This window comes from Kryptolebias marmoratus, linkage group LG12, assembly GCF_001649575.2.
Source record: "Kryptolebias marmoratus isolate JLee-2015 linkage group LG12, ASM164957v2, whole genome shotgun sequence".
Lineage (NCBI taxonomy): Eukaryota > Metazoa > Chordata > Actinopteri > Cyprinodontiformes > Rivulidae > Kryptolebias > Kryptolebias marmoratus.
The window spans coordinates 7,827,099-7,854,322 of NC_051441.1; the positions used below are offsets into that span (position 1 = coordinate 7,827,099).

A 27,224-nucleotide genomic window follows, 5' to 3' on the forward strand; every position below is an offset into this window, starting at 1 on the left:
TCAAAAGTTTTAGGAGGCGAGAGGAGAATCACAGCAGCCGCGGCCGAGCTGCGGAGGATATTAACGGGACGGGGACTTAACGCTGACTTTGAGAAAAAAATCTCATCAACTTTGGAGATTTAACTTTTCTAAGAACTCTAAACAAAGGATGTATTTCTACTAAAAAGATCTGCTTTTAAACGCTGGAAACTTTTCCACAGAAATGGAAGGGAATATCCAATGGATTATTTTCTCCTTTTTATTTTGTTTGCATGTTGGTGAAGGTAAGTTCAGTTGTTTAAATAAAAGTCACAGCATGTATTTACTTTTAGATCCACAGGTTGTCTGGACATGTCAGAACAGATGACCCACACTGTCCAGACCCGTCCACATGAAGATGATCATTGAACAGTGCTCCTAATGAACAGAAACCTATTTTACGCTAAACACTTTTTAAAATTTATTATTTAACAACCCAGTTTATTATTAGGCAGACAAATTTTTAAAAGCCTCTTCGGAATGATTAAATCCCTACAGATAAAAGCAGGTTACAGCAGATAATCAGGTTCTCATCAAGCCAAAATGTTTCAAATGTTTTCGCTAATGGAAAAATAAAGAAGTCTTTACTAAAGTTATTTTTTTCTGTAAAAAGGGCATTTTCTTTCACAAATAATAAACCATTAATATAAAGAGTATGGGGAAGTTTAAAATACAATTTAAACCCGTTTTAAGTTATAGCTATTTGATCTAAATGATAATTGATTACCACAGGATAATTTCTTCTGTAATCAGAAAAGTAGGCTTGTATCTTCATCAAGGAAACACAAAGATTTATCTGCTTTGGATAAAATAAACAGCAAACACAGCAGGAGTGCCTCTCCTGCTGTGTTTGCATCACTATCAGGGAGTTCTACTGAGTTTTGCGAGTGTTTGCTGGCATGATATTTTGCAGAATTGATGAAATTCTTGTGGAATTCAATCAAGTTTTATTACCTGAAAGAGGCCCCTTTGTAAGTTTTGGTAGGTGATAAAAAGCTTTATGGTTTCCTAACAAATTTTCTGAATTTCCACAGGGTTTCGCTGTGTGGATAAATACAGACCTTGTGAAAATGGAGGGACATGCATAGATACACCCTCTAGATGCATGTAAGTAAAGCATATCATCTACAACGTTACATAAAAGATGCATTTTCAAACCAAGTGGTCTCATGTGAACTGATTTAAACAAACATTTGTTTGGTTTCGTCTTCTTCAAATCATAAAGAGTGTGCTGTCCTGTCTACTGAAGTCCTTGTTAGATTCTGTTGTGTGGTTGTAGCAGCCACATGTTGGTTTAGTGTTGAAAGGTATAAAAATTGATTAGGCCTGCTGATGAGCATCACCAAGCCTCAACATGTTTAGCTGCTTCACTCATCTCTTGCACCTGTTGAAGGGCTTAGTCAAACATAAATCACAAAGGGTGTTTTTTTTTCTTGGATCTCTTACTCATTTTTTCAACAAATTTCTGATTCTTTTAATTGTATGTTTAACTTTTTCCTAGTATTTTCATGTAAAGATTATTTGAAAGCTTTAATGACCTTTTTCATGAATTTTTCTTGTTTTCTGCCTGTGCACTGGTGAACTTTTGGATCTTGTAGTAATGATGAGACTTTTGTTTTTTTAATTGATGAGGGGGTTGTGCGGGAGACTGTTACAATAGTTCAGTTGCCTGGGGGGGTCATCTGCCTCATTTAAAAGCCCTGTAGTGGAAACATGCTTCAGTACTTCAGATAAAGGAAATACAATGACAGAAGTTTTTGCATCCCTCCAAAACAATAAATTTATTATTTTATTGGTGAGAGCTTTAGTTCACTATATTGGGGATAGGTCAAAGTTTTACCAACAATGTAAAAGCACTTGTCACAGGATTGTAGCCTACATGTGTATGTCAATGTGTATGTTAAGACTTTTTTTTTACTGCCAGTAGTAACCATTATATGCTAGGCAATGTGTAACTTGACCACATGTGAAGCAAGTAATTGTTACCCACATTTTTTTAAATCATTAGCTTGAGTCAAGCCATTTGAGTATCATTGAGTAAATGTATAATTTTATCCAAGTACATCCTTTTACACCAAACTTACCATCAGATTTAGGAGTGAATATTTTCTTTTTACTACCCCAAATAAAATGGCCCTCTTCCATTAAAAGTTATTTGAAACACTTAACAAAGAAACTCTTATTGTAGAGAATAGTCTTTTAAATCTCCAGACCTAGCGCCATGCCATCAAAGGCAACATTACCTTTGTCTTTGTTTGTCCTTTTTGTTTTATTAGTCCTCTTGGCTGTGACCATGCATTTATATATGTTAAAGAAATTAGACATGTGCACTTATGATCACTGTTCTGTGCTAAAAAAAAAAAAAATTAAATGAGTTAAGTTAAAGCATTTCTAATGGAAGCAAAAATTTAATATCACAATGTATATGATAGCGTAGAGCAGGGGAGCAGAGCATGGACACATGAGAGTGATCAGACCAGTACTATGAGTGGTGGAGCCACCCCACCCCTTCCCATGGGAGCCTACAGTAATGGGAGATCCAAAACAGCAGAAAAGATCCATTCTTCCCCCAGATACCTGGCTGTAACCTGGCACCACAGCACTGGGTGCAGAGAAGTTGAGAAGAAAGGCCAAAGCAAAATGAGGGCAACACAGAGGGGAATGAAACATAAAGGCAGATACAGATACATGCTTTGCCATTTTCAAAGAACTTGGAAAACTAGTGGAAAGTAAGCCAAATGCTACTGTTCCCCAAAACTGTGCATATTGTTATTTTTGAGAAGATAGTTTTTGTTGTAAATTTGACTTTGTTTAATTTGTTCCAGGAAACTGCTTCCTACAAAGCAGAAATATAAAGTGAATGACAGACACCATTGTTACTGTCCCAGATATCAAATCATCTTATAATGTGTTAGGAAAAACATCATTTTTAAGGTGCAACAAATTGAGTTAGTTCCTTTATGTTTCTGTTGGAGCTTCCTGTTATAGATAACTTGCTTTTTTGCAGTCTTGAACATCAGGACCTGTTGCACTTCTGAAAACATTTTGAAAAATAGTTACAAACTCCACTTGTGCCAATTAGAAGCCACTTTACAAACACCGGGGTGACCATTATATTGTTGTAAAAGGTGCCCATTGAGGACTAATGATTTTTTTTTAGCAAGAGCACAAAGTTAACTGCAGCTGAAAAGCACATTCTTTTTAAGTGCTAAGTTCTAATTACAAATTTAAGTATGGTCCTGAAGGATGGTTCAATCCTGAGCTAGTGATTATCCTTCTCTGGTAAACTAAGAGAATTTACAGTTTTAAAATGCTTCAGAATTTGTATGTAAAAACTAAACTGACCTTCAGTTATTGTGCTACTGTTTAATTGTTTGATTAATCATTGCTTGGCACAGAATTTATTACAAATACTTATCTGATGGCTGGTGTAATGTTTTACCTACATTTCACACTTTTTTTCTACATATATACAATAGTCTCTGTGATTTTGCAGTGTCTTAGGATGTTGAACTTGACAGTGAATGGCTGATAGTGTCACCGGGAATGTGGCCTTCAAGGTGAGCAGTCAGGAAGTCCAACTGAAGTGCATTTGGCCCTCAACTCCTCTGAGAATGTGGTGGGTAAAGAGGGCCACTGCAGCATTGCTGGAGGAGTAATTAGGCAGATTGAGAGGGTTTCACTCAGAGAGGATCCAGCTGGAGAGATTGGACTGGGGGTAGGGAATGAGTTGAGAGAGGCTGAGATGGATGGAGGGGGGTTAGTGGGTGGGGGTGGAGGAGCAGCGTATAGGCCAGCTGGTGGATGTTGTGATGGTAATCTAGTGAAGTCAGATCTTTACAAAGAGAAAGCATAGGGCCAGGTGTTGCCATTGAACAGTCAGTCGCCCCCATACTGTGAGAGACAAGCTTGTGGAGGAATGAAGCTGGTAGCCCACAGGCCCTGTAGCACATGTTGCCTCTCTCACTGAGCAGCAGCAACCAAGATGCTGTTTTTTCTCACTGCATGTTGTCCTGGCTCTCAAGACCCATCTTCCTTTTCAGCGCAGTGGCAGACCGCAGATTATAACCAACTCTTTCTCTTTGTATCTGCTAAACTGAGTGGAAATGAATGTGGACCATCTCTGCTGCCTGAGACAATTGGAATAAGTGATTTTCGGAATATTATAAATCTGTTGCCCTTGGCTTCAGTAAGCAGACTCAGCAAATAAATTGTGGATGTTTTGTCATGACCCTTCAAACATGATGATAGAGGAGATCTTTGGTTTTGATAAGGAGGTGGTCCACACAGTGTGGAGACTTATTCTGTTGCTTTTAGAAAATATCAAGATGATACAAGTGTAAACACTTTAGTTGAGAGCATAGTATTCTTTGTTTCATTATAAAAGGGTTTTTTTTTAGAATGGTCTACACATTTTTTAAATGGGAACTGTAAACTGGATGTTGGTGTATTGTTTTTGTACATGAAGGTTAAAAATACATTTTTCATTTATAATTAGAAATATATGCACATGCCAAGGCATGTATTTACTGAAAGACCATAGCAAAGAGACAGATTAGATTGTTAGCTTAGTTCACGGCACCTCAGGGCTAGTGTTTTCTTTGGCATCTTTATGGTGGATTAGAAAGGAATGCTTAGTGAGTAAGATTCCTCTTCTCCCTCTGGTCCTTTCAGGTTATTGTCTCTAACCCCCATCCATTTGCCCTGTTTGCCCCTTCAGGAATGCCTTTAACAATACCATTAGCCTCAACTCATTGAAAATTGGATGTTTCAGATAACTTGTTTGATTTCCAATTAGTTACTCTGCAATTTTGTGAAGCAACATAAAGCTCACATCACTCATGCTTCCCTGTCAGGCAGACGGATCTGTTGTTGTGCCATTACCCAAGAAAACTGATGCACGAAAGACTGAGCAGATTCAAATGGCAGTATTTATAACCATCAGGAGATGAGCACAAACTGACAAAGTGGTTGAAGATTTGGCTTTGTTGTTTCTTCTTCTCAGTGGGTCATGTTTGGAGACTGAGAGCTGTGGTTCCCAGGCCCTGTCAAAGGAAGTGGTGCCTTCTGACCTCCCTGCTGCGCACATCTTGTCTTATCTCAGAAGCTTAAGCAGCTTACTGAATGTACAGAGGCCTTCATGCTCCATCATTTTCTCATCTTTGCTTCATTTTATTTTGACACCACCCTCTCACAGCCACATGGCTAAATTGCATAAAAATTAATTCTTCTGTCGTTGCTTTGAAAATATATTTGGAAATTTTGAGTTACAACCTGTTTACTCCCATGCATGTCACACTCATCCCAAAATAATGTCACTTTTTCCATTACTGGGTGTTGGCAGAGGAGTATCCTGTTAGAATCTGTGTATGTCTGAACTGCAAGCTTATGTAAGGATAAGTCTAGCTTTGAAGTTTTATCCACCGCTGTTTGTTCTTATCCAAAAAAACAATGACTTCTGTTGAGACATTTAGGCAGGTCTAATTGGAATTACTGAAGTCCGCCAGTAAAATTTCCCCAGTCTCTCCCTCCCCTTAGGGATGGGTCTACCATTAAACGTTTCAGGAAAAGGCCTTCAGTGTTCAAACAAGCAAACATTATACAAACAATTTTACTTTACCAAGTCAGCATTTTGCTAATGTTTACTTTTTTTTATTTATTTATTTTTTTATCTGAGCTGCTTTTAGAAGTTTTGGAACTAAATACCCAGTGACAAAAAATTCTAACATTCTATAAATAATGCAATTTTTAAAGCTTTTTTTTTTTTTTTTTTTTACTTTTACTTTTTACTTTTTTAAAAAAAACACCAGTACCTCTATGGGTGACAGCACTTGAGATAGTAAACATTCTCTGGCTGTTTTCCTTTGCTTATCACAAAGAACCTTTGCCAGTGCTCCATAAAAATCCTCATTCTTTTAGGACTATAAGCTTGTAGAGTCTGTGCTGGTCTTAGTCAGTCAGTGTGACAGTTTCTGTCAACAGTGTTAAGTGCGGAGTGTGTCTTATCAGATGTTTGCGTGTGTCTATTTACTCCTCATTCCCTGTGCAGAATATATTTCCTGTGTAGTGAATAGCAACACATGCCCGAAGACAGTCTAATTTACTTTTTTTTTTAAACTAAAAAAAACACAAAAGCTTGATGTTTGGGTTTTAGACAGGGTCTTTCCAGTTTCAAAGATTTTCAAAAATCTGGTTTGGTTTAGGTGGTTGGGTGGGGTTTTGTGGTTGAGTTTAGTTGAGAATGCTTTAAAGGACCCCAACTCTCAGATTCATGCAATGTGGTTATGGGCAAACACATTGCTATTTGAAAAATCTGATGCTGTATTCTTCCAAACTGAAACTAAATAGAAACTTGATAAAGATCACATGTTAGTTATAAAGTAATGGAAATGTGAGCATGTGTCTAGTCATTTTCACAACAGTATTGCTGAGCACTCAGCAACAAAATTATGGTTTCATTCTTTTTGTGAAGTGAATCTTTGTTGTCCATAAAAATGCCTGGTATTTCCTTAAAATTTTGGTTTCTATTCTTAAACGTGAGAATTTGTATGTGGAGAAGCTATCAGAGGTAGAAAGGATTTACATCAGTCCATACTTTTTCTGCCAAAGTGATTCATTATGACTACATTAAACATTTTAATAATCACATTTATTATATATGTGTCTGTGGGATGCTCTGAAAGGCCTCAGGGCATCTCTTTTGTTGATGTAAATACAATTGTTTAAACAAGCCTAGTCCTTTATATCATGAAACACATGCTTTGAATATAACTGTACCAGGCTGAATTGGTTCAGTAGTGCCACTCAGAACTATCTGCACATGAAGGGAAACCCGTCTCTAAAGTTCCCCAACTGTCCTTACGAAGTCCTGTCTTTTATCACCCCCCTTTTTTCTCTCTCTGGCTCTGTCTCACCATGGGTTACTGTTGCCAGGCTACAGCCCAGGCCTTTAAAGACTAGCTGTTTGGGTCACTGCTTCCCCCCATACTTTTATACAAAGGGGTTCTGACTACTTTAGCTCTTTTATTTGGGCCACAAAACAATCCCAACCCCCAATCTGGCTCTTTGCAGGAGAAGGGAGAGCCAAGCTGAGAAGAGCCAAGGAGAGGAGACTGCTGGAGGGAGGGGGCAAGGATGGGCCCTTGTTGGCAGTGTGGTGTCTGTATGGACTCTAATAAAGGAGAGAAGCTGGCTGCTGCTTGCTTGTGGAAAGGGGGAATTAAAAGAAAACTGCATTAAGAAAATAAAGTTTGAAAGGATACTTCTTTTCTAAACATTTGTAGTACAAAAAAGTCTGCAAAATGTTCTCTTCTTAAAGTAGATAACTGGAATTGTTCCTTCTAGCAAAACATTGTTGTTCTGTTGCTACTCTTCCTCACCTATTGACGTAAAAATAGTTCAACAGATAGGGAAGCTCCTTTTTACTTGTTTCTTTGTGGAGCACGACTGTGTGTATGAACCATGTCAGAGATTACAGCCTCTTTGTTCAAGGTGAACCACCTTCTGACCTCTGGCAGAATAGCTACTATTGTGTAGAAAAGGATGAGCTCAGGTTACTCTGCTCAAGTGAACCAGCAAGCAGGAAAATTAGGATTGTATTACACAAGTATAGGTGACAGAATTTACTTATATAAATCAAAGAATTTCAGTCAGAAGATGCTTAAGCTTGATACAGAAAAACAAAGACATCACTGCAAATGTATTATGTTGTGTTTCAAGTCAGAAAGATGTTTAGAATAATTTTTTCTTCTTTAACTTCTTCAGTGGATCTTCTCTTGTATGCATTCATGATACTCCAACTGTTCCTCAAAGGCTGAAGGTGGTTGTAAGTTTATTTTTGTTGTGTTTGGGTGTGTAGTGATTGTTGCATGGGTTTGCTTTTTTTGCTGTGGTGCTTTTGTTTAACAGACCTAAAAATGTGCCTTGAGATTGTAAAGTTACTAATGCGTGTGCTTGTGAAGAATGACCAGTTCTTGAGAGACATGAATTTCCTCATGTGTGCAAGTATGTGTGTTTGTTAATGGGCCAGTCTCATGGACAAAACAGCACAGTTGTTTTGGCTTAAAGTCTGGCAGAAGAGTTAAATACCAGACACCCAGAGGTGCTCTGACAGATGTGGACAGATGGCAGGATTGCAGCTGGCAAAAACGCTCACATGTGTTGACATGGAGAGATTACCCACTCTGGCCATCTCTGTGCTGAACTCTGAGACCTCCTTCTCATCTGCTGTACTCTCTTCCTCAAAGGTCAGATGTCGGCAGTCACAGAGTATGACTAAAGGGCTCATTGCACAATAGCAGCCTGCACCTGCCGTTCAAATCTGGCACAAATAGAGTAAGACGCAGGCAAATAGTAAAATCCTGCCCTGCCTTTCCCGTAAGCAGAGGAATCCACAAGGTTAAAGTGAGACTGATAAGCAGACTTCATAGCAGGACAAAGTTGCATGTCTCTCACTTTCTCTGCACTGATAGCAGTCTGATTTGTGTGTTATGGGAGTAGCATGTTGGCATTGAGTTAAGTCTAGACAAAAGAATGTGTGTTTTGGCTGCTTGGTTCAATGTACATTTGTCAGGGACAACAAATAATTCACCAGACAATAGTTCTATTTTTATTTTTACAAACCCACAGAGATATTCATGCACTCATCTCCACTAATACAGTAACAACCATACTCTTGATCATTATAGCCAAAAACACCTTTTGTTCTAACATTCCTAATATTTTAGACTTTATATAAATGTTCACAGGCATTCAGAGTGATTCCTGTAGTAAGTTGTTGAGGTTTTTTGCCTATAGAGACTCATAATAGTCTATTAAGAAGAACAGCTTGTTAGGATTGTAACTGTTTGGTTTTCATGAACTCTCGATTGCCCACAACACGAAGAGGTTCCAGAAGAATTGGACAGATTGTATTGTATTTTTCAGCTCTTTAGGCAACTTTTTTTTTTGGTACTTTCAAAGACCTCTTTGTGCCACATTTGTGTTTCATTTTTAGTGACACCCTAGATTCCAGACATAGTTAATTTGCCTCTAAATAAACCCAGCCAAGCCATGACAAATAGCCATGGGGACCAAGGGTGGGGGAGGAGGGATTGGTTGGGTGTCAGGCTTACTTGTTCGTCTGTGTGGTTGCTAGGGAAACAGGAATTGTGCACTAGGAGTGAGTGGTGTGTTTTTAGAACAAAGGATCAAGGATTACAGGAAATATGACATGACATTCCTGCTGGACCAGACCACTCTCATCTCCTCTTTCTCACCACCAGTTGCACCTTTTAAAAGATGTTTTCTCCTGCATAGCAGCACCACGCCACACTCTGCGGCCTGACTGACATTATCATCACAATCAGACAGGGGACCTCTGACATATGACCTCTCAGCGTGTGAGAGGAGGGAGTAGTTCAGGAGAAAGCCAAGCTGGCGTTCAGAGGGGATTTAGAAGATAGAGGCTGCATCTGTGCAGACTCTTTCTCTCATCATGGCAGTCAAGAGCAACTTCACTTTAACATCCCAACACATTATCAGTGCTTTACTACTGACCTTGTGCAGGTTATTGAGAAAAAAAAATAAATCCCCTTTTTTGTTTTTTATAGTTTACACACTAATGATTCATATATACCAACAAACAGTTTTTTGGAGAACATTGTGCATTTTTATTGCTGTGTGTAATTGTTTATCCTTGTGGATGTTTTTTGCATGCATCTCTGTGGCTCATTTATTTCACTACTGAATTAGTTAAACTGAATAAAAGTTGATCAGAACTGAAGAATCTTCTGTTTTTTCATCTATCAAAAAGTTTCATTGGCAGTAAATACTAAGATTAGTTCATCTTCATGAGCTTCAGTCTGCTGGCATAAGAGAAGATTGTTGCATATTTGGTAATTTTCTCACAAGGAATGTGTGTATCAAAAACTAACCAATAAACAAATCACTTGCTTGATGATATTCCATCACTAAAAGAGAACAGAAAAATAACCTATTGTTGATTCAAGGTTTTTTTTCTCCAATAAAAAAATTCAAAGATGGGCCAGAACCCAGCTGTCACTGCCCTGCCATCAGCATCAAACAGTCTGTTTGATAAGGGGGTTTGTCTCTGGCCAAAGACTCCACTGAGGGTGTAGAATTACCAGCTCCACTAACCTTTTTGTACTCCCATAGGAGTATTGCTGGGAGCAATAGAAAACCACGTTCAAATGTTTTTCAGCTCCTTAGTGTGTAAGTATGTTTAGGTCAGGCCTACAAAACATCTACACAGCCACAATGTCAAATTTAGCTAATTAAAAGAGTGGAACCAGTTTCAGTCCTCTGCCTGTGTCTAAAGAGATTTTGCTAAGACAAAGTATATGTTGGTAATACTTTGACATTGATCAAAACCTGGTGTTCAGTGTACATGCACTTGTAAAACAGAACAAAAAGTGCATAAACTTCTATTGAAAATATTACATTCATATGCTATTTTATAATGCAGCTTGTTTAAACAACCACTTTATAAATATCTATTAAAAAAAACATGTTTGACACACCTTAAGTGTAGACAAGATGATGGATATAATAATGTGCTGTTGCATCCCAATATAGTCACATGAAGGAGGATTTGTTATTTCATTCGAAAGCTGCAGCTGGTTCTTCAATTCTAGTCATGGATGCTGTGTAATTTTTTTTTTGTTTCTCTTCATTTAGCTTTTGTTGACATTTGTTAAGTTTCCAGACTGCTGTCTCTGGGTGTGATCGTCTTTTCTCTTTTTATTTTTTTTAAGGTGGAAAAAAACGAGAACTGAGATGCAAAAAACAAAATAAATAAATAAAACTAATAGTGGAACAAATGTTAGCTGGCATGAAGAAAATGAGCATTTCCATCTGGAAACAACAGAGTCTGCTTCATGAAGCCAATAAGGCACATAAAATGTCCTTTTTCCAGTTTTATGTTTGATGTGGGTCTATGTAATCATAATGTATGGCATGATGTGCACTTATGAGGTAAACATAAAGTCATTCCAATGCCCAGAGGGATTGCTGACTGTATGAGTTAGGAATTAGGTTTTGCCAAGGTGTCAAGAGGACCTGATTACCAAACTACAACATGATTTATACTGGACTTCAATTTCTAATGTTTTAGAGTTTGTCAGCTTGTGACCTTTTTGAGACCTGTGGGCTACTTCCCTAATATGTGTGCGTCTGATTTGGGTAGATGTCGCCCGGGATTCATTGGTCCTCTCTGTCAGCACCTGGATCCCTGTCATCGATCACCATGTCTGAATGGGGCAGCTTGCAGGAGCCAGGTGGTTAATGATATTCCACAGTACACATGTGTGTGCCAGAGAGGGTTCAGAGGTAAGTGCCTTTTTTAGGAAAAAATTGTTCTAAGAAAACAAAGGTTTTTTTTAACTGAATGCATTTCATCAACAATCAGGCCAAGACTGCTCCCTCATCGATGCATGTGCCACAAGTCCCTGTGCCAATGGGGCGCGCTGTGTCAATTGGAACAGCCACTACAACTGTTCGTGTCCACCTGGCTATCAGGGAAAGAACTGCCGCAACGACATCGATGAGTGCCGCAAGCCTGGTGCATGTCTCAATGGTGGCCTCTGCAGTAATACCCATGGGTCTTTCCAGTGCCAGTGCCAGCAAGGATACAGTGGACGTACATGTGAGGTGTCCACCTTACCCTGTGCCCCATCTCAGTGCCTTAATGGAGGCACCTGTCGCCAGACGAGTGACCATTCCTATGAATGTGCTTGTCTAGCAGGTAAAACAGCTCTCTATATGTATAACCCACATGCAGTCTGTATTTATTTCTCATGGTTTTCCCAGGCCCTCAGCAGGGTGCTTAAGTCAAACAAATTTTCCCAGCATAATGACGTAGCTGGTTGTGCTGTTGCTGGGATTTTGTGCTGTGTCTCAGGTCAGCTCCCTGTCTGCTATTAATAGCTTCTGATGGGATATGAGGTGGTGGGAAAGTTGAAGAGGCAACATGTCTGTTCTCTTCTCCACTCTGCTCTTTTCACAACAGAAGGAATTTACTTTATGAGCCTTCTAGTTTCCCACTGGGGACCTGACAGGAAATGTCTCCTGCCAGAGAGGAAGTCATTGAAACTGTGAGAGATTATAAAACAAGCAAACATTGAGGGGAGTGCAGACCTCTGAAGCAGGCACGAATCACTACCATTGCTGGCATTGTGTGGGAAAAGTCAAACGAAGACGTAAACAGTCAGACACCTTTTGAACTTTTTTTACTGCCCACGTTACCCCACACTTTCTCTAGTGTGGGAAATGTGACTTGAGTATAGGGGAAGAAATGTTTAGTATCTTGAACGAGAGACACTAAATATTTATTAAATTTCCAGCTGGTGGGTGCTGCCATATCTGTGTATTGTAACCCTTTTCTCCCTGAATCTGTTTTAGGGTTTGAGGGACACAACTGTGAGAATAATGTGGATGACTGTCCAGGTCACAAATGCATGAATGGAGGAATATGTGTAGATGGAGTCAATACTTACAACTGCCAATGTCCACCTGAATGGACAGGTACAGCTTTTAAAATACAATTTGACTGTATTGTTTATATCATTGTGAGTATATTTGAACAAATATGTCACTTTTTAAAGGACAATACTGTGCTGAAGATGTCAATGAATGTCTCATGCAACCCAACGCCTGCCATAATGGTGGTACTTGCTTCAACACCATTGGTGGCCATACTTGTGTTTGTGTTAATGGCTGGACTGGAGATGACTGCAGTGAGAATATTGATGACTGTGCAATAGCTGTTTGCTTCAACGGGGCCACCTGCCATGACCGTGTAGCATCCTTTTTCTGCGAATGCCCAGTTGGGAAGACAGGTATGTCAATTTGTAAATTGTTGTATTTCTATATTCTCAAAAATGTGATGAAGTAAATATTCCTTGTGTAATATTTACACAGGTTTACTGTGCCACCTTGATGATGCATGTGTGAGTAATCCGTGCAATGAGGGTGCAGTATGTGACACCAACCCACTTAATGGCCGTGCAATTTGCACCTGCCCTGCTGGTTTTGTGGGAGGTGCCTGCAATCAGGACATGGATGAATGTTCAATTGGTAAGACTGCTAATTTTTTCCAACATTTTTTTAGTGCTGTGGTCATATACTTTCTGGCAATTATTACATTGAATGCATTTCATTTACTGTTCCTCTGCTTTTACCTACAGGTGCAAACCCATGTGAACATTTTGGGAAATGTGTAAATACAGAGGGCTCTTTCCAATGTCAGTGTGGCCGAGGATATGCTGGACCACGCTGTGAGATTGACATCAATGAATGTCTTTCAATGCCCTGCCAGAACGATGCAACCTGCTTGGACCGTATTGGAGAGTTCACCTGCATCTGTATGCCAGGTATTCAGACTTATTAAAGAGCTCATTTGTTCATGTCCTATTTTAAATAACCTTTATCATTCACAAGAAGATTTACAAAAAATTCATAGAATTTTTTTTTTTTTTACAATAAAACAAACCAGGACTGGCTGCATAAAAAGTCTTGATGTCGTAAATCATGCTAAAATTGTACCTGTTCAGAGAGACCTTTGCCTTCCAGATGAATAATATTAGATGTTTTTCCTGCTAAAATCTAAAAAAACAAAAACAAACAAAAAAAAACTCTGCAGAGTGAATCTGAAACAGCTTAAGGTTTTGATCAAAATACTATTTTCGGATTGATAATAAAGTGATGCAGAACTCATCAAACCATTTTTTAATAGAGTTAAACAACTGAATTGAACTTGACCTTCTTAAGAAACTAAAGTTCTATCATGCAGATTTGTTATGTAACACATTCCTTTTTAAAGTGTGGATGCAGCAACAGATCTCTGCATTGTACTGTACAACCAACTGGGTATTAGTTTGTATTAAGTTACAGTTTTAAATACTCAGTGATTAAAAACAAAGTGAAACTCTCATGCACAGTTCTACATGTACCCTGAGTTTTGGGTGCTATACAAATTAGAGCTGGGAGTTGGGTCTATAGGCCTGGATGTGAGAGAGGCCGAGCAGTTAGGGGGAGGAGTGTGCTGTGAATACTAATGAGAGGTAGAATGGTGGGAATGGAGTGGGACAATAGGGCCCCTCTGTGCTCCACTTTGCACCCCTCATAGACACAGTGAGGGAAAGAGGCTTTTTCCCAGAGCCCTCCCCCCACCCTGCTTCATTTCCAGAGACAGGACCTTCCTCATCACCGTCCTCATCATCAGTCAGCCTGGCAAAGCTCATGTGGAGCTACCGATTATTTCTGATTCCACGCTAGCCTCTCTGCATGGGGTAACACTCTTATTCACATTCAATTTCATTAAAGAAAGGAGCTCTCTATAGTTTACCAATGCCGAATGTATAACATGTATCTGCTGAATGGGACACTGACTCAGGAAGGGGCAATGTTCCATGGACAGTAGGGTGTGGTGATTCCAGGTCAGTGGAGTGGGAATACGAGGATGCTCTTGGGATCTTTTATTCCATTTTATGGCTCAGCAGAGACCTGTGTCCAAAATTCACATGAGTAAAACATTTCCCACAGCTTCCCTTTCTTGCTCAGGCCAGCATTCTCGCCATGCATTCTTGAACTGATTTACCCTTACAAAATCTGAGCATTATTTAATTAGTCACAACTGGTAAGTAGTGAGTTATTCATGTCTGAATTTCCATCTTCCAGGCTACATGGGGACTTTCTGTGAAGTTGATGTAGATGACTGTGAAAGCAACCCATGTGTGAATGATGGCATCTGTCGAGACATGGTCAATGGCTTCACATGCACCTGCCAGCCAGGTATACTTCACTGAATTATCCTAATTTAAGTTTTCTGCATTGAAATCTATGTCTAAAATGAGCAAAAGTGCTGTAAAAATAGAAAGTCCAAGTTTAAATCTCCCTAGAACCAGAGGAGGGTGGGTCAGCCTCTCCACTTCTGCCTGCTGGTTTTTGGAGCCAATACTCATATAAAAAGGCAAGGCCTAAAGCTGCCTATCCTCCTGCATGAACAAAGGCACTATTGTGACCCTTGCTTCCCTTCTCTGTGGAATGTGGAAGGGACAGCAGTCTCCCTCATCCTGCCGTGGTGGTGGTGGAGGTGGTAGTGGGAGGGGGGGACAGCAGTTCTGCTAATGAGATTCTTTTCCAGGTCCGCAATTTACATCTGGGACAGACGCACCCCTCCACCCCCCATCTAGCTATTGAGCTGGTGGAGCTGATGCAGGCAGTATAGGAGGAGGAGTGGGGGTTCCTAACAGAGAGAGGGGAAAAAAACAATCCCACCATCTTTTCTAAACACCTCTTTAGCAGCCCAAGCACCAACACACAGAAACCATTTTGAAACTGTTAATCAACAGAGCAGTGTTCTATCAATGCACCACTTCACATCTTCCTGGGCTCTGTGCCCACTCATTTCAAGCCTATTCTGTTTCTTCAACTTTTTAAAGTTAATGTTTTAGCTCTTGTTATTGTAGTTGGTGAAAAATAGTAACAGTTGGCATTTTTCATCCACAAAATATACAATAACCTAACAATAATAATTTTTCATACTACAAAGGATTTGTTGTCAGAGTTTCTTGTACATTACTCTTCTATAACATAATTACTGTCAGCTCAGCACTGGTTAGAATGCAAAGAAGTCATGGCCTTAACCAGTTTCTCAAACTTTACCTTAGTCAGACATTGCTAATCTAACTGAAGGCCTCTAACAACTGCCCTATGACCTAAGCATGGACCCTTTCACCAGACTGTCTGTCTGACCCTTAACCTTTGTGTTTGCATGTCCCAGGCTTTACTGGCACCATGTGTCAAATCGACATAGATGAGTGTGCTAGCACGCCTTGCCAGAATGGAGCAAAATGCTACGATCGGCCCAATGGGTTTGAGTGCCGCTGTGCAGAAGGTAAGAGTTTCCATATATAATAGTTGTCAGTAGATAGTTGTTAGACACCACACTACTCAATATGACTCTCCAGACACAGGAGCAGATGATCCTCAAGCACTTATCTGGTCCTTGCTAAGTATTCAATGGGTTGGGGTTGAACTATTTCTTTGGGTGTCTGCTGGCCATGCAGACCAAGTTGAGGCCCCTAATCCCCCTCTTTCCCTCATTGGCTCTCAGGATCACGGGGTCACTGAGTACCAGCAGTTGTTAAGAAAGGAGTCTTGGTCATCACCCCGACATCTGTTCATCTCTTAAAAGCCTATACATCACCTTACGTTACGTCTAACTTACATTCCTTTACATTCAGCCATGCTCATGTTTGAAAACAGCCAGATACAGTGACATGTACAGTTAGTCAAAAGTTGTATACATAGGTTTGCTGCCGTACACTGATATTTACTGTTTGTTTGCATCCACATCTACAGAGGAGCTTACTATATTGTTTCAGTGGCCAGCTGCTCGGTATTCGTTGTGTTTGCGGGCCCATTCTGCAGAGTGAAGTGGCCCTGTTAAATGGGGTGCTACCCATTGTTCTCTTCACCACTGAGAACAAAAGCAAGACTGGGAGGCCTGTGTCGGGCCTGTTTTTACTGCTTTGCCCAACTTAACATTTCTCTAGACACATACCACACAAACCAACAGTTGCTTGCTATACAAACATGCATCATTGACAAAGAAACCACAGTGGTCAGAGTCCAAATCTAAGGAAACTTTTATGAAAAATTAAACAGAATGAGAATGTTCAAAATAATGGAGTCTTTTTAACAAAAAGCAACTTTGGATAGCACTAAAGTCATAGGTCAACAAGTGGAGTCTAAAATATTAATCAAAAACGTTTTTAATAACAAAAATCTAACACTTTTCATTTTTTTTAGGTTATGAAGGGAAACTCTGCGAGAGTAATATCAACAACTGTCAACCTGACCCATGCCACCATGGTACTTGCATAGATGGCATTGCTAGCTACACATGTAACTGTTATCCCGGATACACAGGCTATCGCTGTGAGAATCAGCTCAATGAGTGCCACAGCAACCCCTGTCAGAATGGGGGCAAGTGCGTGGACATGGTCAACAAGTATATCTGTCAGTGCCAGCATGGAACTTCAGGTAGGAGGGAACACTCCAAACACAATACACCTTACTTTTTAAAGCAGTTAAAATAGTCTCCAACTGCTCTGAATCATGTTCTTTTTATTTGTAAAAACATTATGCTGTTATACAAGATCAGTGTCTGTTTTCCAACCCAGGTACAAACTGTGAGGTTAACTTTGATGACTGTGCCAGTAACCCATGTGATTATGGCATCTGCAAAGATGGCATCAACCGCTTTGACTGTGTTTGCAAACCTGGCTTTACAGGTAAAGCTCTCTAAAATTGAAAACATCAAATTTCAGATGAAAAAAAAGTTTTAAGTTTAAAAATGCTGACACTTTTTCTTTCATTTCTCATGCCAGGTCCTAAATGTAATGTGGAAATAGATGAGTGTGCGTCTAGCCCCTGTAGAAATGGGGGAACATGTGTTGATGAAGAAAATGGATTTCACTGCCAGTGTCCTGAAGGCTTTAAGCCCCCTTACTGTTACTCCCAGGTGGATGAGTGTGGCAGCAGCCCATGCATCCATGGCTCCTGCAGAGATGACATCAATGGGTAGGAATAGTTTCATTTATTTTTTAATAATAGAACTATCAATCATGGTTAAAAAAAGAAAGAAAAACTAATCGAGCAAACTAGAATCCTAAACTTTTATATGATTTTTAATATTTATAACTAACTAAAAACAATTAAACTGCTACAAAATAGAAAAAGATAGAAATATGTCTACATAAATGCTCAAATTTAAAGCTGATCAATATAATTTCCACATCATCCTGTGTTTACAGTTACCGCTGTGACTGTGAACCCGGATGGGTAGGAAAGAACTGTGACCTGGACAGGAATGACTGTTTGCCAAGTCCTTGCCAGAATGCTGGGACATGCATCGACCAGCTCAATGGTTTCATCTGCAAGTGCCGCCAAGGCTTCAGAGGTGAGGTGTAAACTGACAGCTGTCTGCCTCCACCTAGTGGTGTAGAAAAAAAAATCAGTTTGATCATTTCCAAAAGTTCAGATTTCTGCTGCATTCTGCTTTAATTAATACTATTTTTTTTTTTTGTTCTGTTTACAGGTAACCTCTGCCAGGTGAACATCAATGAATGTGCTTCTAGCCCTTGTCTGAACAAGGGCACTTGTGTGGATGGAGTGGCAAGTTTTACCTGTCTGTGTGAGCTTCCCTATAGTGGACCCACTTGTGCTGAGGTCCTCACACCTTGCTCCCCTAATCCCTGTGCCAATCACGCAGTCTGCACCCACACGCCAGACTATCTGGGGTATCAATGTAACTGTAAGCCAGGGTGGCAAGGTTAGGAAATTTTGCACTAAGTCATTTTAGAACCTTCCTATTTGTTGCCAAAATATCTGCTTGAAAGCTTACAAATCACATCCCGTTGCATAATTTCTTTTGCAATCCTTAGGTCAGTTGTGTAACATAGATGTGAATGAATGCCTGTCGAACCCCTGCAAAAACCGTGGGACCTGTACTAACACACACGGAGGCTTCATGTGCTCTTGCAGAGCAGGATTCACTGGGCTAACCTGTGAAACAGACATCAATGACTGTATGCCAAGTAAGTTGCTGTATAAGCATAGCATGCAGTATTCTTAGACCTCTCTCCATCTGTCAGTCAAATCAGTATCAATATGTTGACGGCATCTGATGAAAGTATTTTTTTCCCTTGTGTTATCAGATCCCTGCCTAAGTGGAGGTTCTTGCACTGATGGAGTAAACTCATTCCACTGTAGTTGCTTGCCAGGGTTTACAGGCCCCCGATGTGCTCAGGAGATTAATGAATGCCAGAGCTCCCCCTGCAAAAATGGAGGCACCTGTACAGACTATGTAAACTCCTACACTTGCACCTGTCCACCCGGCTTCACTGGCATCTATTGTGAAATCAACATCCCTGACTGCACTGAAAGGTTTGTGTGTATTTGAATTGCAGAGTTATCTTAGGTTGTACTTGATAAACTTGCCTTTGTACTTGTGTTAAATGGCTTTTAAATTAACTTGTGATACTCATTAATTTAACTCATTACTATCATTTTTGTTACAGCTCTTGCTTCAATGGAGGGTCATGCACGGATAAAATCAATGGTTATTCTTGTACCTGTCGCTCAGGCTTCACTGGGTCGCACTGTCAATATGAAGTCAATGAGTGTGACTCCCAGCCCTGTCTCAATGGGGGCATCTGTCAGGATGCCTTGGAGTCCTTCCGTTGCTCCTGCCCCAAAGGCTATACTGGCAATCGATGCCAGGTACAACAGTTATAGATGCTTGAAATTTCTTGTTAAAAAAAGTTTGATTCTAAATAGGTTAATCTGGTTTAATATTGTTGACATATTATTTCTAAAAAAAAAATTTAAATGTCTGTACCTCTTGAACACTCTAGACACCAGTTGATTGGTGCAGACGCTCATCTCCATGCCAAAATGGCGGACGCTGTCACCAAAAGGATTCTTCTTTTATCTGTGAATGTCCTCTTGGTTGGTCTGGTCGGTACTGTGGCATCCCAAGAGTCTCATGTGAGATAGCTGCTCGTCAGCAAGGTATTTTTTATTTTATGTTAACTTGATCTCGCTGAGTTTGTCCTTTTGGGTGAATTAACTTGAATTTTTATCAAAATCTTTCAAATTAGGGATCCAAACAGACAAACTGTGCCACCACGGTGGTCACTGTGTCAACACTGGGAATACCCACTTTTGTAAATGTCCTGCTGACTATACTGGAAGCTATTGTGAAAATCAAGTGGACCAATGTGAAGACAAACCTTGTCGCAATGGCGCCACCTGCAGGTCATATGTTGGCGGGTACCAGTGCGATGTGAGTCAAACTGTGATATCATATTTTTCATGACTTAAATTTTGCAAAGTCAATTTTCATTTAGTGCTTTTGCACAAATATGAATCGGTGTGTTTATTGTATCTTTGTCAATACAGTGTATGCCGGGCTACACAGGACAGAACTGTGAGATAGAGATCAATGAGTGTCAGTCTCACCCATGCCAGAATGGAGGAACTTGCATTGATCTGGTGGGGCATTATATCTGCTCATGTCCACCTGGCACATTGGGTATGGAAGCACAAATGCAACAGATTACTTATTAGTAAAATAAATTTTCCTTGTAGTATGTCTAAGAAATAGTACTAGTTCAGGACTTAATGATGATCATCTCTTTTAAAGGTGTTCTCTGTGAGATCAATGAAGATGACTGCGCTCCAACCCTGAGGCTGCGTGGTGCTCCACCAAAGTGCCTGAACAATGGAACTTGTGTGGATAGAGTGGGTGGTTATCGCTGCAATTGTCCCCCTGGTTTTACAGGAGAAAGATGTGAGGGAGACATAAACGAGTGTCACTCCAACCCCTGTAGTCCCTCCAACAGTCTTGACTGCATCCAATTGCCCAATGATTACCTATGTGTCTGCAAGCCTGGGTTTACAGGTTAGACTATTTCTAATCTCATTGGCTTCTCACTATGTATTTTGTTTGTGTAAAATACTACTACTACTGTTACTAATAATAATATTTTTTTATCAATGGCATATTGCTTTTAGGGCGAAGGTGTCAGAACAGGTTCAGTGTCTGTGAGTCTCAGCCTTGTCAGAATGGAGGAGCTTGTTCTGTGACCACCTCTTCCCTAGGATACATCTGTACATGTCAACTTGTGAGTTTACATTCATTTTAATTTAATTTTCAAATTTGCAAATTACAGCATCCTTTCAGGATTTGAAGTTCATGCTCACAATGTGCTTAAATTATGCCTTTTTTAGGGTTATACTGGTCCAAACTGTGAAAGAAGCATGTCCTGTCGTGAGCTGTCTTGCTACAATGGAGGGAGCTGTGCAGTTACAATAAGAGGGGCACGGTGCACCTGTTTGTCAGGTTATGGTGGGCCCCAGTGTCAGCATCGCAGTAAGGAAGGGTGTTCCTCCCAGCCATGCCGGAATGGGGGGTTATGCACTGAAGAAACCAGCTTTCCATACTTTCACTGCCAGTGTCCCAGTGGGTGGACAGGTAAACGATGTGAACAAAGCACTATGCCTGAGCTCTCGGTGCCTTCGTGTCCTCTGGCAGAGTGTAATGGAAAAGCCAATGATGGTGTTTGTGATAAGGAATGTAACACACTTCCTTGTCGTTGGGATGGTGGTGACTGCTCCCTGGCAATGAACCCATGGGCTCACTGTACAAACCCACGCTGCTGGCGTGTTTTTAACAACAGCCAGTGCGATGAGTCCTGTAACAATGCTGACTGTCTGTATGACAACTTTGACTGCAGAACCAAGGATAAAGTTTGCAAGTAAGTTTGCTTTTATTCATAAAAAGATTCTTCTTGTCTGTACTGACCTGGGAGAACTTGCGCTGATCTTTCCGTTTGTGTCTCTAGTCCAATATATGAGACCTACTGCATCGACCACTTTGCTGATGGGATGTGTGACCCTGGCTGCAACACAGAAGAGTGTGGATGGGATGGCTTAGACTGTGAACAGAAGGTTCCAGAAGAGCTTGCCGATGGCGTCTTAGTTTTGATAGTGCTTTTGCCTCCAGATGAGCTTCTTCGCACCAGAACAGCCTTTTTGCAGAAATTAAGCGCAATCCTGCGCACGTCAGTGCGCTTCAGGCGGGACCAGAATGGAGATGCAATGATTGAACCCTACACTCGTCGAGAAGCACGTCTCAAGCGAGAACTAGAGCCTCAACAGGAGGTTGTCGGGTTAGTCAGACAAACAGTACACACTCAAAAACTAAAGTATTTCCTGCAGACTACACATTACACAAAACCCCTTCTTCTCTGGTTTTCTTTTAGCTCCAAAGTCTATCTGGAGATAGACAACCGTTTGTGTTCTCAGGGTTCAGAAGATTGTTTCCGTACAGCTGACAGTGCTGCAGAGTACCTGGGAGCCCTGTCTGCAAGAGATATGCTTGATTTTCCTTATCCCCTCAGAGAGGTCCGGGGTGAGTGGGAATACTTGAACCTAAAAAAAAATCTAGTTGCACCAACAAGTTACAAATATGTATTCATTAATTTTCTTCTTTTAACACAGGTGAAACAATGCCTCAGTACCCTGTTATACCACTATGGAGCAAGCTGATGCTGGCAGGGATAGTTTTTCTTTTTATTTTGGTCATCGTTGTGATGGGCATGTTGATGGTACGCAGAAAACGGGAGCACAGCACTCTCTGGTTCCCTGAAGGCTTCTTTCTCAAGAAGGAACCCAGCAGTAACAAGAACCGCAGGGAACCTGTGGGCCAAGATGCTCTTGGAATGAAGTAAGCTATTTGTAAACACAACTTATATTGTTCAGACTAAACTGCTAATCCAATATGATTTTGTTTTGAATTTGAATGTGTTCTTTTAAACTTACATTGTTACATGTGCTGATTTATAAACAGACACATGCCAAAAACTGTTGAGGAATCTCTTCTTGGAGATCATAGTGATCAGTGGACGGACTCAGACTGCCCTGAAGCAAAAAGACTTAAGGTTTCTTTTTTTAAACAATAAATTATCATCATCATCATCCGCCTGAATTTATACTAGCACAATACTTCACACTAGCAATTTGCTTATGAATTCAGGTAGAGGAGCCAAGCATGCTTTCAGATGGTGAAGATGCGGTGGATTGCAGACAGTGGACACAGCACCACCTTGCAGCTGCTGACATTCGTGTTCCACCCACAATGGCCCTCACTCCACCTCAAGGAGAATTTGAAAGCGACTGCATGGATGTTAATGTCCGAGGCCCAGGTTGGTTGCAAAGTTGTATAAATTCAAACTGTATTTTGCAAATACATTTTCTGTCTCATCCATTTATCAAGTAAATTCTGTGCCTAAATGGACATTAACTCACCCCTGCTTCATCCCAGATGGCTTTACACCTCTCATGCTGGCATCATTTTGTGGAGGAGGCCTAGAACCTGAGGTGGCAGAGGAGGAGGAGAATGAAGAGTGTTCAGCCAACATCATCTCTGACCTAATCTATCAGGGTGCATCCCTTGCTGCCCAAACAGACCGTACTGGTGAGACAGCACTACACTTGGCTGCTCGCTATGCCCGTGCTGATGCTGCTAAAAGATTGCTGGATGCCGGGGCGGATGCTAATGCTCAAGACAACACAGGACGCACACCATTACATGCTGCAGTGGCTGCAGATGCACAAGGTGTCTTCCAGGTAATCAAGCAATAATATATTCTTTTTATAGCATCATTTCTAAAAAGATTGAAACTTCCTTTGCTCAAGTTTATGAATTACTGGACTCAATATGAGGTGTTTTTAATTCAGTCTTTTCTACCTTTCTAGATTCTAATCAGAAATCGTGCCACTGATCTGGACTCCCGTATGTATGATGGCTCTACTGCGCTGATTCTGGCTGCGCGGCTGGCAGTGGAGGGCATGGTCGAGGAACTTATTACTTGTCATGCAGATGTTAATGCAGTTGATGAACTGGGTAAGAGTTTGTAAATTCTTACTCAAGATGCAGCTTTTCTGATGCAAAGCTCTGTTTTATATTCATACTAATTATTATGTATGCCAATGTGTGGTTTCTCCTTTAGGTAAATCGGCCTTGCACTGGGCTGCTGCTGTTAACAATGTGGATGCAACTGTTGCTCTGCTGAAGAATGGAGCTAACAAAGATATGCAAGATCTCAAGGTATGTCACAATTTTAGCATAGCACATAGGAACGCATGTTTGCATTTCCCAGCTTGTTGATTTTATTGTACTTTCTGATTCCTTTTGTAGGAGGAAACTCCTCTGTTCCTTGCAGCTCGTGAAGGCAGCTGTGAAGCTGTGAAGGTGCTGCTTGCTCACTTTGCAAACCGAGAAATCACAGACCACATGGACAGGTTGCCAAGAGACATCGCTCAGGAGCGTATGCACCACGACATTGTGCAGCTTCTTGATGAGTACAACACAGTAAGAAGTCCCCAGGGCCATGGAGGGGCTGGACATCAACTCACTGGGGGGCACACTCTGTCCCCACTCATGTGCCCTCCCACTGCCTTCCTTCCTAGTCTGAAGAACACCCCACAAGGCAAGAAGAACCGTCGGCCTGGAGCCAAAGGTTCCAGCCTGGGAGGCCAGCATGCTACTAGTCTGAAGGAGTCGGTAAAAGCTCGCAATAAGAAGCTCACTCTGGACATGCAGAGTGCATTATTGGACAGCTCAGTTACTCTGTCCCCAGTTGACTCACTGGACTCACCACATGGTGGAGCTAGCAATGCTGGCTACATCACAAACCCCACTTCCCCTGTGGCCATGCAGTCACCCATTTTCCACTCCTCCATGTCTGTCCCAAGCACTCCAATGGTACATAGTAACATGCTGGAAGGAGGGGGCCCCTTTGCTGTGTCACTTGCCCAAATTAATGACCTTGGAGCTGGAGGAATGTCTTTACCAGGTCGTGTCTCCATGGCTTCAGATGTCAACCATGGCTATGTGCTGAGTTCTGGCCAGCTGGGAGTCAACATGGGAATGGTCAGTCCTGTTAGTGTGCCCTTTGACTGGCACAACCGCTTGCCACCCTCCTCTCAGTGTGGTCAGCAGGTAGTGAATATGGTGCATAGTAGCCAGGCAAGCATGCATCCTCAGAGTCCAGCCATGCAACAGCAGAGCATGCTTATGCACCAACAGCTCTACTGCAGTCCCATGCTGCAGCCCACACCTGTTACCTCCACACCTGCCATCAGCCCAGTAAAGCTGCCTTCCATTGCTGAGCAGCAGCAGCTCATCAATCACAGCATCACCAACCAGCAAAGCATTGCTCGCATGAGCACTTCCACTCCACCAACACCTCAGACCTCGCAGCCCCCACCATCATTCTTCCAGCAGCAGCTGCCTCAGCAACCCTCTCAGCTGAAGCCTCCTGCTCAGTCCACCCAGGCAGCCACACCAGCAGGCCAGCCCACTCAGGCCCTTCCCTCCCAGCCAAGCAGCAGCACTGCAGGGAACGAGGATTATCCAACCCCTCCTTCCCAACACAGCTATTCATCCACATTAGATGCCACGCCCAAGCATTACAACAATTTGCCCAGTGAGCATCCCTATCTGACCCCTTCTCCAGAGTCTCCTGAGCACTGGTCCAGTCCCTCTCCTCACTGTGTCTCTGATTGGTCAGATTCCACACCCAGCCCAGCAGTTACTGTCCCCAACCAGACCCAAATTACTCAAATGCCAGATGCAAATGGCAAGATGCAGGTGTTTGCATGAAGATTCTACGATCTTTGCCTAAAAAAGGACCTGGGTTAAAAGAATCTGTGGACTGGCTCATGGGCCTGTATGGGTTTTTATCTGTCAGTCTGTTTCCAAAATATTTATTGGATTTGGATTGACAATGTTTAGCACGAGGACCGTCTGCTTGTGATTTCTGAAGAGAAAAAAAAAAAGAGTAAAGGGAAATGTGTGTTGTCTGAAAAAAACATCAGGCAATTTAATGAAGTAATTCTGTCACAGATAGACTTGTTTTTTATTATAAAAAAGTATATGAAGAAAACCAAGTCTTTAATTTCAAAGACTTTGGGACACTTTCCTGAAAACTAACAAACATAAAAGTAGATGAGACAAAACGTGAAATGTTGAAGGGAAACAATTTATTTTTATTTATTGTTTTTATCTATCTGAACAACTTTTTAGTTTTCTTTCTGTTTATAGCTTCTCGTATAAACTGCAACCAAGATGTTAAGGGGTTTTAGCAAATATACTTCAAGATTTGCTCTGCAGTAGTTGATGTTTGATTGAGTTACAGTGAATATTTTCTTTCTATATGAGTATTATGGACAAGAATGTAGATGAGTGTCTCTGAAGCACTTCATGTGAGCAGCCTCCAAGGGCAAGTCTCAGTCAAAAAAAACATTGGACTACAGTGTATATTTATAATATAAGAGGGCATTTAATATGTGTTAATTTTGCATTTGATCTAAAAAAAAAAAATCAGAAAAAAAACTAGGTGTGACGCTTAAAATTTATAGCTTCTCACTGACACTAAGAATCTTTACTGCCAGTTTTTCTTTCACTGCCAATTCGACCTTCAGTTTTTAAGTGTTCTTCATTCTATTTATGTTTCCTTTTTGGCTTGTAAAATCAGCCTGTCACTGCCCTTACATTTTATTTTTTTATGTTTTATACTCTGTATATATGTGGAAAACCATTAATACTTTAAAAAAAAAACATTTCTTCAGATGTATTAAGCTATGCTTATATTGGCTGCTATTTTATATCATTCTTTTCCTTGCAGACATTCCTTTAATTTTCCTGTTTTGCTGTGTTTGGATGTGGTGCCTTTCAGTGACAGAACAGAACCAGACAACAGACTGAAACTATTCTAAAATGGACTAAATGGACTGTTAGCAGAAGTTAAGATCTTGTTGGTGCTCTCACCTTGTATCTGCGGTGAAGTGGTGGTCAGTGTGAGGGTGTAGCTGCTGGACTGTGACTGCTGATGCCCTGTCACTCCTCAGGGAGGTGTTTTATGGCATGCAGAGGAACTGTTTCCCTGCATCAACAGTAGATACCAGTTCAGAGGCCGTGGAGCTACATCCTTATGTTGTTGTAAAAAAGAGAATGAGGAAAAAACACTACTGTGTAGTGCTGCCCCCGCCCCTCCTCTTATTTTTTTCTTTACTAAATTCAGAGATGAAACTCTGTTATTCACAACTATTTTATTTCCATGTAATCTTAGCATATAAGAGAGTTTCTTGTCTCTTTAACACCTTATGCACATTTCAGTCATTTCTTTTATGATAAAATTTTGACAGTAACTTTTGCATGTTCATCTCATAAGAAGAGATGAAGTAGCCCACCACTCCTAGCTACTACTGCTGTGGTGATTTAAACACTGCTTTTAGTTGTCATAAACAGAGTTTGTCTTTATGTTGTGTTATCCTGTTCATCACAGAACCAGCAAATGTTCTATTAGACCTGGAAGCATGTTGTTGTTCACAGTCTTATTTGCATTTTACTTACATGTAATTTTTTTATTTGTTTGTTTGTTCTAATTTTATTATAACTGGTCTTACACTTTCTCCACCAGGTCACACTAAGTGTTTTGTACATTCACAGTTTCTGTTTCTGTTTGTAAATATGTTTGTTCTGGGTAGATCATTGCTTGAGAAGTCATGTTTTAAAAATAACTGTTATGTACTAAAAAGGACAAAAATAAAGTGTATTTCATTTAGCATTA

The 27,224-nt window shown here is 40.7% G+C and overlaps 1 protein-coding gene across 2 annotated transcripts; it reads left to right on the forward strand.

Annotated features, from left to right (window-relative positions):
- On the forward strand, window positions 1-27,224 carry notch3 (notch receptor 3). Of its 2 annotated transcripts, XM_017429346.3 has the most exons (33): window positions 1-263; window positions 1,053-1,125; window positions 11,204-11,346; window positions 11,426-11,761; window positions 12,418-12,540; window positions 12,621-12,854; window positions 12,937-13,092; window positions 13,203-13,388; window positions 14,695-14,808; window positions 15,800-15,913; window positions 16,831-17,064; window positions 17,205-17,315; window positions 17,412-17,604; window positions 17,838-17,983; window positions 18,122-18,355; window positions 18,468-18,620; window positions 18,741-18,969; window positions 19,104-19,305; window positions 19,440-19,596; window positions 19,686-19,870; window positions 19,987-20,119; window positions 20,231-20,488; window positions 20,602-20,711; window positions 20,818-21,344; window positions 21,432-21,758; window positions 21,852-22,000; window positions 22,090-22,315; window positions 22,439-22,529; window positions 22,625-22,793; window positions 22,913-23,217; window positions 23,347-23,494; window positions 23,601-23,698; window positions 23,789-27,224. In XM_017429346.3, exons 1-33 carry the CDS (start codon window positions 203-205, stop codon window positions 25,253-25,255), a joined length of 7,392 nt encoding a protein of 2,463 aa, XP_017284835.1. In that variant the 5' UTR covers window positions 1-202; the 3' UTR covers window positions 25,256-27,224. The 2 variants fall into 2 exon arrangements, with proteins under 2 accessions (XP_017284835.1, XP_024864616.1); XM_025008848.2 differs by having other exon boundaries at window positions 21,432-22,000.